Consider the following 9428-nt stretch of genomic DNA (forward strand, 5'->3'; position numbering starts at 1 on the left):
TAATTAATTAATGACCGAATTAATGTTTTAAATATGTATTTATTTATTTGAGAAGAGAAGGAAAGAAGGAAAGAAGGAAAGAAGGAAGGAAGGAAGGAAGGAAGGAAGGAAGGGAGGACAGGAGGGAGGAAGGAAAAGAGGGAGGGAGGGAGAATACATCCATTCTTTTATCTGCTGTCTGATTCAATCTCCAAATGCTTGAAACACTTGGAACTGAGCTGAGAAGAACTCAGGAACTAGGAACTCAATCCAGCTCCCCTAAAAGGTGGCAAGTACTCTATTACTTGAGCTATCATCCCTGGCTACTATGGTCTGCTCTATTAGGAAGCCGGCGTCAGGAGACAGAGCCAGGTATCAAACCCGAATACTCTGATATGGAATGTGGGCATCTTAACTGACATTTTAACTGCTAGCTCATGAATTAATATCTTGCAAGGCTTTCACATGACTTGCAAAAATGACTAATTGTTTAGCCACAGTATTTCACTTTATATTAAGAAAACATAATTTAAGTGGTGTTGATATGGATTTACTGACAAAGAAACTAAGAAATTCTCATCGTACCTGTAAGTGGCATACTTCCGACTCTTGGAGGCAAGTCTAAGTATTTTGCATGCAATTATATGATCATATTATCATAGCACTTATTAGCAAACAGTTATTCATAGATGATTTTATCTATCCCAAGATGAGTGATGATTAGATTTGGCGCTGCTTCTGAATTAAGATCTTGATAATGGCCTTTCGAATCTGTTTAGTCTTCACACTATAGATGATAGGGTTGAGCACAGGAGGTATAAGTAGGAAGACGTTGGCCATGATGGTGTGCACAAATGGAGGTGCTGAATGGCCGTAGCGATGGACAAGAGACAAGCTGATGAGAGGGATGTAGAAGATGGCCACAGCACTGATGTGTGATATGCAGGTATTGAAGGCTTTCTGCCGTTCCTCTGAGGAAGCAATGCTGAGAACAGATCGGATGATCAGGATATAGGACAGCAAGATGCAAGGGCAGTCAAACCCTGTAGTGGAGAAGAGTGCAAACAGACCAAGGATGCTGTTGATTCTGTTGTCTGTGCATGAGAGTTGAATGAGATCAACGTGGTAGCAGTAAGAATGTGAAAGGACAAGAGTACTGCAGAAGGACAGCCTCTTGACAAAAAGCACAACTGGCAACATGACAGCAACATTCCTTATCAACACGCTCACCCCAATCTGGGAAATCCTGGCATTTGTGAGGATGCTGTTGTATCTCAGTGGGTCACAGATGGCCACAAAACGATCAAAGGCCATGGCCAGAAGAACCCCAGACTCCATGAAAGTAAATCCATGGAGAAGGAACATCTGGGCAATGCAGGCATTTAAATTGATCTCTCGGGCCTCAAACCAGAAGACACCAAGGGTAGTGGAGAGTGTGCAGAGAGACAAGCTCAGGTCCGTGGCTGAGAGCATGGAGAGAAAATAATACATAGGCTCATGGAGGCTCTGTTCACGGAGTACTACCAACAGGATCATGCTGTTTCCAGAGAGGGCAACAGCATACAGGAGACAAAAGGGAATGGAGATCCATACCTGGGATGCTCTCAAGTCTGGGATACCCGTCAGGAAGAAGGTCAGAGGCTCAGCATTGGTATGATTGAGGAGCAACATAGTGAAGGACTGAGGAGAAAGGGAAATTTAGATAATTGAATATATCATGTAATAAACATTTTACCTATCACTTAGAACATCCTTCTGGCACTCAAAGGTTCACTAAATCACTGTTACTAATTCTTGAACAGCTTTAGTATTTTCTGAGTTTCCTAGCCCTTCAAACTTCTCTCCTAGACTCTCAGTATTTCACATTGACTGAAAAAAGAGAATCCCTTGAGTTGTCCCACACACATTTTCTTAAGGATAGTGGGCCTATAATTCTCTGTAATGACAACATCACAATTAAATCATCCCCAACTATAAAGTCCTAGGTAGAACACCTAAGTAAATTTAATGAGAAATCTGATTTCTGGCATTTTTTTAAAATAAATAATTGAATATGGAATAAAGCAGTGTGCAAACCAAGTCATATTTGAAATGTGGATGATCCTATTTAGCTTCACTGGGATAGATTTAGAAGAATGTCCAGAGCATATCTGAGTATATATGATGATAGGGTGGTCCAAGAAACCACTCTAAGAATAAGAAGCATTGATCCCATTTGTTGAGAGATCCCTGTGATGTTGGGATTTTATATGTATTATTTAATTATATTCCTACACCTGCCTCTTGTAGGTACATAGCAGTATATGCACTTTGCAGAGGAAGGAACTAGCTGTTGAGAAACACCAAAAATATTTTTTTAAAAAATGGAGAAAAAGATGGAGTGAGGGAGGGAGGGGGAAACAGAAGGAGGAGGGGGGAGAAAGAGAAGGAGGGAAGAGGAGCCCTCTTTTCAAAACTTATCAATAAAATGAGTCTACTATATTAGAGCTTGTAACCATGCCAGCACATTAAAAATCATTTGGACAGCTCCTCAAAATATATGAAGCCAAGATCACAGCCCAGATCAAATAAATCTGAACATCTAAGGATGGTACTCATACATCTCATTAAATTAAATTGCATGTCTACTGTTTTCTGCTGACGTTTTGTGGTTTAATTGATGATGAAAGACTTTGAAAAAAGAAACTAGGTCTGAATGAAGGGGCTGGCGCTGTGGCGTAGTAGGTTAATTTTCCGCCTGCAGCACCAGCATCCCATATGGATGCCAGTTCTGGTCCCAGCTGCTCCTCTTCTTATCCAGCACTCTGCTAATGGCCAGGGATGGCAGTGGAAGATGGCCCAAGTGCTTGGGCCCTTGCACCAACATGGGAAGCAACTGGAGGAGGCTCCTGGCTCTGGCTTCAGATCAGCCCAGCTCCGGCCATTGCGGCCATTTGGGAGTGAACCAACAGAAGGGTGGTTCTCTGTCTCCCCTCTCACTGCCCATAACTCTACCTCTCAAATGAACAAAATGTTTTTAAAGAAAATGAAGAAAAAAAGAAATCATGCCACTAGGTATGGATTTCTGTGTCCAGGATTTTGATCACGGATAAAATGATGGATATTGGGATTTATGGTTATTGGGATGGATGATTGTCTTAGGCAGGCAAAATAATAAAGATGAAGATGGCAGGCTTTACTCCTCCAATGACTGACAGTAAGATCTTAATTAGCCATTGACTTCCATGGTCCCTTTTCTGTACTTAAAAATGTCCCTGATCCACCTGTTTCCATGGTCAAAACCATGCAGATGTATTTGAAGAACTATTTCAAAATATATGTGGTTTCTCTAAGAGAGCTAGAAGAGATTTCAGAGAATAAGGATCCTGTTTAAAGATGGATCTGATACTAAGTCAAGTGACTAAAAAGCTTATTTCCTAAAAAAAATAGAAATACAGAAATCAGCCACATATAAAAGCTGAGTGAATCAGCAACAAAATATAAAATAAATGTCACATTTAGGGTCACATTAATTCTGCTCTATTTCTATTCCATAGTTGGCTTTGATGCTTTCCCATAAAGAAATAATTATTGCAAACTTCTTGCTGATGTCTCACTTAATCCCCACAGCACTGAGTTTCAGGCTCTTCCTCTGAACTCCTCAACATTTTTACTCCTCTGCCCCTTCTGATTTATAGTACTTTGCCTCCAAGTATCTGCCTTTCCACAACCTATCTACCTCTCTACTCTATTCCCAGTCCCACAGTTTAGCCCTCAACAGTCTCTGCTGGGCTTGCTCTTTCCGTCCCCAGCACTCACCTTGCTCCCAACAGAAGGAGAGGTGCTCTTTCCACTTGCTGCCCAGCCAGGTATGGATACAGGAGGCTCTTGGAACCGGTCCCTCTATAAGGAGCTCTGCATATTTCCCAGCTCTTGAGAAGACCCCCCTGGGACTTAATCCTCAACATGATGACTACAATTTTACAGGAGGCTTCTCCCATTAGACTGAAGTAGATCTAGAAAAAATATTTACAACTTCCTTTTAATATTTTTATCTTTACAATATTTTTAAATTAGTATAAGAATTCATTTTTCCCTGCATGCTATACCCTGCTTCCCTGCAGAGTACAAGGAATAAATATTCTTACACTTCCCTCCTTCTCTTCTCCCTCCTGTCTCAAATTCAGCCACAAAGAACATACTACTGCCCCTAGATAAGATCTGTATATTGACACAATCTTATAGCTATGATTTCATATATGGAGTTAGGGTATTCAAACTTTAAAAGCAAATCAATTTTGATTGAAATGCAATCAAATAAACATTATTCATCACAGAGTACGGAATGCTTTTTAAATCTTTGTGGAAATTGGAACTAAAATCTTTACTCAGGTGCAATAAGACTTTGAAATCCATACACTTTTTTTAAAGCACATATTTAATAAGCTTCTTGAATATCCTTCATGTGTATGGATATCAATTTTTGTGCCTAAATGTGCTTATCTTTTAATCATATCTTCCATGATTTTTTGAAGATTCAACATATAAAAAGTGACTGGAAAAAATAATGTCACATCATTTTCTATCACTAAATATGCATCAGTATAAGAAAAGATACACACTCACTGAAAGAAAATTGTTATTTTCCCTTTACATTGATTCATGTTTATTTAAATTTCCATTGAATTTGTTTTTGACTGTCGTATTCTGGAACAATTATACTTGTCTTTGGAATTTAAATTATCTTTTAGTTTTTCTCATCTCAGGATAAAGACAAGCTTTCTTAATTATCTCACTGATGACTTACACCTATTTGTTCATAAGGACAAGAAAATGCTTGAGAAATTTGAGGAGCACAAAATATCACCCAGGATCTTGATAAAATGAAAGTTCTGATTCACTATGTCTAGAAGAAGGCCTGAGCTGTGAGTATTGGCCTTGCTTTTCCCTGAAGCCACATTTTGTGAAAAGTTCTGATAGGATCTGCATTTTTAAGGTATACCATACTGTTTCCTTCCTGAGTTTACTTTACACAGCTGCACTGAGTAAATGAACTCATGCTTGGTTAGCAAATTGTAAGATTTACTGAACACATGTTTCACTCACTGAACAACCTACTCCAGGTTTTTTTGTTATCTTTAGGGAAAATGATTATAAAATGATATATTTTCTTTATTCCTGTCTAAAAAAATCTCCCTTTTGGACACACTTAATAGATTGGTTATAAACAGAATTATTGTTCTTTGAAAGATTTTACCTGAACATTTTTAGGCTAGTTTATTAGATGAATCTATGCATTCTCCTTTCTGGCTACAGTGCCAGAATTCTTATTTACGATACTATACTAAATGTTTAAAATATCCAAATAAAATAATTGCAAGTCTGATAAGCCTTAGAACACAAATTTGCAGTTAGAAACTGTCAGGAAAAATCTCCAAAGTTCACTTCTAGGGCCAAGTAGACTAAAACTAATCTCACGGGCTTTCTTTGTAGGTCATCTTTTTATGTCAATATTTTAAACAGTAAGAGTCTACACTTTATCCTTGATGCTTTGAAATTTCACAATATTTATATAGAGACTTCTTTTCAGTTCTTCATTCTTTTTCCTTCTTGATGAGTTGTATTCTATAGGATATAGAAAATTTTGTTTCATCACTGACAGAACTTTGCACATTTTAGCTATTAAGTTACCCTTTTTTTTTTAGATTTATTTATTTATTTGAAAGGCAGAGATACACAATGAGGAGAGGCAGAGAGAGAGAAGGAGAGAGAGAGGTCTTTCATTCGATGGTTCACTCCCCAATTGGCCTCAATGGCCAGAGCTGTGCCTATCCTAAGCCAGGAGCCAGGAGCTTTTTCCCGGTCTCCCAGACGGGTGCAGGGGCCCAAGGACTTGGGCCATCTTCTACTGCTTTCCCAGGCCATAGCAGAGAGCTGGATCGGAAGAGGAGCAGCCAGGACTCAGACCAGTGCCCATACGGGATGCTGGTGCTTCAGGCCAGGGCGTTAACCCACAGAGCCACAAGAGCCACAGAGCCACAGTGCCAGCACCACTCACTTTTTTAAGACTTTTATTATTATTATTTATATGAAAGGCAGAGTTATAGAGGGAAGTAGAGACAGGGAGAGAGAGGTTTTCCATCTGCTGGCTCACTCCCCAAATGACCGCAGAGACGGGGCCTGGGCCAGGCCGAAGCCAGGAGCCAGGAGCTTCATCCAAGTCTCCCATATGGGTGCAGGGGTCCAAGCACTTGGGCCATCCTCTGTTGCTTTACCAGGCACATTAGCAGGGAGCTGGATCAGAAGTGAAGAAGCCGGGACTTGAATTACTGCCCATATGGGCTGCCAGTGCTGCAGGTCAGGGCTTTAACCTGCTGTGCCACAGTGCTGGCAACCTAGGTTACAGTTTTTATAAACAGTATTAGACACCTTTATGGATAATTATAAACCATTTACTTGGAGTATTTAACTAAAAGTGGAACTCCTTGGACTAAAGGGGGTGCAATATTGTTAGAAATTGCTAAAAATATTTTTGATGTGACTGTACTGGATGTGAGCACACCAGTTGACCTGCATTCTTGCCAATACTTAGTTGTCATTGTATTTAATTCTAATGAGGTTGCTTTGACATCACATGGTGATTTAAATTTCCATTTTTCTAATGAATAATAAGCCTGAAAACCTATCCCTGAGAATTGGTCATTTATCTACCCTACATTGTGAAGTGCCTGCTTAAGCCATTTACTTAGGAGGTTTGTTTTTCTTTATTTAAATGATTGTGGATGGGGCTTTCTCTGTCATATTCCTGCACTGTGAAAATTTTCTCTGTTGATGACTTACCTAATGGTATCTTTTGAAGTATATTATTTTTAATCTGATGAAGCTCAATTTTTGACTTTTTTCTTCAATGGTTAATATCTTTTGTGTCATATAATCAATCTTAGCTATATGAGAGTTCATGCAAACTATTTTCAAATTTAGAATTGTTGCATCTCAAATAAGATTCTTGGGTAAAAGTTGAAGTTGTGGTTCTTTTTGTTTTCCCAGGTAGATGTCCAGTTCTTCCATCCCCACAAAGATATTATTCTGTCAGTAAGTTGCATTGAATTTTCTATTGAGAAAAAATTAATTATATATTGGAACCATTTCTAGATTAGATTCTTCAGAAGAAAAGTAGAGGGAGGGAGGGAGGAGTAGGGTGGGAAGGAAGAAGTGAATATCATATTATCATATTCTTAGAATTGTATTTATGAACTGCATTGAATCTGTTCTCTTCATATTAATATTGCATCAACATGAAATTAGTGTCAGAAAAAATAAAAAAGTAAATAAAGAAAAAATGTTTCCAATAAAGATAACATTGTTTTGCATCCCTCTTTACATAAGCAATTTCATTACAACTGTAATTAAAAGTCCACTAGCCAGTGAAGTATAGTACTTTTAGATGAAGACTTATGATACTGCAGTGTTATAACAAAGGATCACAAACTGAGTGGATTTAACAACAGAAATTTATTGTATTCCAGTTCTGGAGGCTGAAAGTCCAAGACCAAGGTATGGGCAGGGTTATTTCTTTTCTTGGCTATGAGGAATAAACTAGAAACTATTCCTTGATTCACTCCTAGCTTGTGGCACTTTTCAGTAAACCTTGGCTCCCAATGCATCACCTTGATCTCTGCCTTCATGTCCACATGGCACTCTCACTGTGTGTGTGTACCTCTCTGTGTCCAAGTCCACTATTCTACAAGGATCCTAGTCTTATTGTATTAGGAAGTCATATACCACAGGATAACCTTGTATTTAGTAACCATACCTGCCTTGAACTTCTATCTAAATAAGTTCACGCTCTAAGGCACTCAGTTTGGGACTTCAGCATAATTTTGGGGGAACAAAAATCAATCAAAACCACTTGTCCATGTAGGGCACATACATTTTCTTGGTTTACTTCTTCAGTGTCTAGGACCTGTATTAAAAGGTTGACATCAAGAGTCTGCCTAATTATAGAAAGGCAGAGAGAATCTAGACCAAGACTTCCACCTCTAACAGACTTTGTAACCAAAAGTATAGTATTTAGATTAAAAAGGGGGTACTAGAACAAAGACAGGGAGTCTAAGGCAGTTCATTCACTTGAGATGTTTTTCAGAGGATGTTCCAGGCAGCTTACCTTGAAACATTGTACCCAGAGGGGCCAGACTAGACTAAAAGGTTTATTTGAAAGGCAAAGGGATAGAAGAAAGAGACAGAGACAGAGACTCAGAGACAGAGATTTCCATCTCCTGGCTCACTCCCCAAATGGCCACAAGGAGATCTAGGCCAGACCCAAGCCAGGAGCCAGGAACTTCATCCTGGGCTCTCATAAGTGTCACAGCCCTCTTGGGCCATCTTCCAGCACTTTCTCAGGTGCATTAAAAGGAAGCTGTATTGGCCGGCGCCGCTGCTCACTAGGCTAATACTCCGCCTGTGGCGCCGGCACCCCGGGTCCTAGCCCCGGTCGGGGCACTGGATTCTGTCCCGGTTGGTTGCTCCTCTTCCAGTCCAGCTCTCTGCTGTGGCCCAGGAAGGCAGTGGAGGATGGCCCAAGTCCTTGAGCCCTGCACCCCTGCAGGAGACCAGGAGAAGCACCTGGCTCCTGGCTTTGGATCAGCGCAGTGTGCTGGTGGGGGGTGAACCAACAGAAAAGAAAGACCGTTCTGTCTGTTTCTCTCAATGTACACTCTGCCTGTCAAAAAAAAAAAAAAAAAAAACAAAAACAAAAAAAAACAACAACAACAACAAAGGAAGCTGTATTTGTAAGCAGGGTAGCCAGGATTCAAACTGGCATTCTGATATGAGGTAACAGTGTCACAAACAGCAGCTTAACCCACAGCACCACAACATGAGCCCCATTTATTGATTTTTAAGCATCATATATCTGATGTTTAAAGGGAGAAAAATATAAAACTCTTTCATAGTATTTCGAAAGTCCAGATAAGACTAGTTACCATGAACCTGCAACAGCAATAATCTGCTCATTTGTATTCTTGTTCGTAGCAGCGGATCAGTGGTGTGAAGATTCCAGGAGACAGTGAGGCTGTGATTAAGAAAAAAAATGGCTATTGTTTTTCATATCAATATGACTGAAATGATGGACTAAAAGAACAACTAGATAATATGCAAGAATTTTAAGAGAAAAGATGTCTACAGAAGTACACGTACCACATTTATCTCTATACTCGTATATCCATTACACATAATAATATAATAACAGATGAGGTTTCTGTACACAGGATGAGTAAAAGATGGGGGCTGGCATTGTGGCGCAGCAGGTTAGACTGCTGCTTAGGTTGCTCATGTCCCATATCAGAGTGCCTGATTCAAGTCCTGGCTACTATGATTCCAACTCCAGCTTCCCACAAGAGCATATCCTGGAAGGCAGCAGTCATAGCCCCAGTGCTTCGGCCCTGCCACCCCCATGAGAGATCTGGACAGGG

At 39.8% G+C, this 9428-nt stretch overlaps 1 protein-coding gene across 1 annotated transcript; it reads right to left on the reverse strand.

The window, feature by feature from the left end:
* Positions 1–699: 699 nt before the first annotated feature.
* OR51F2 (olfactory receptor, family 51, subfamily F, member 2) lies at positions 700–1650 on the reverse strand. Its single transcript, NM_001171429.1, has one exon. The coding sequence runs from the start codon at positions 1648–1650 to the stop codon at positions 700–702; it is 951 nt and encodes a 316-aa protein (NP_001164900.1).
* Between the last annotated feature and the right edge of the window lie 7778 nt (positions 1651–9428).

This window comes from Oryctolagus cuniculus, chromosome 1 (genome assembly GCF_051225735.1).
Source record: "Oryctolagus cuniculus isolate XC-2025 breed Fujian yellow rabbit chromosome 1, ASM5122573v1, whole genome shotgun sequence".
Taxonomy (NCBI): domain Eukaryota; kingdom Metazoa; phylum Chordata; class Mammalia; order Lagomorpha; family Leporidae; genus Oryctolagus; species Oryctolagus cuniculus.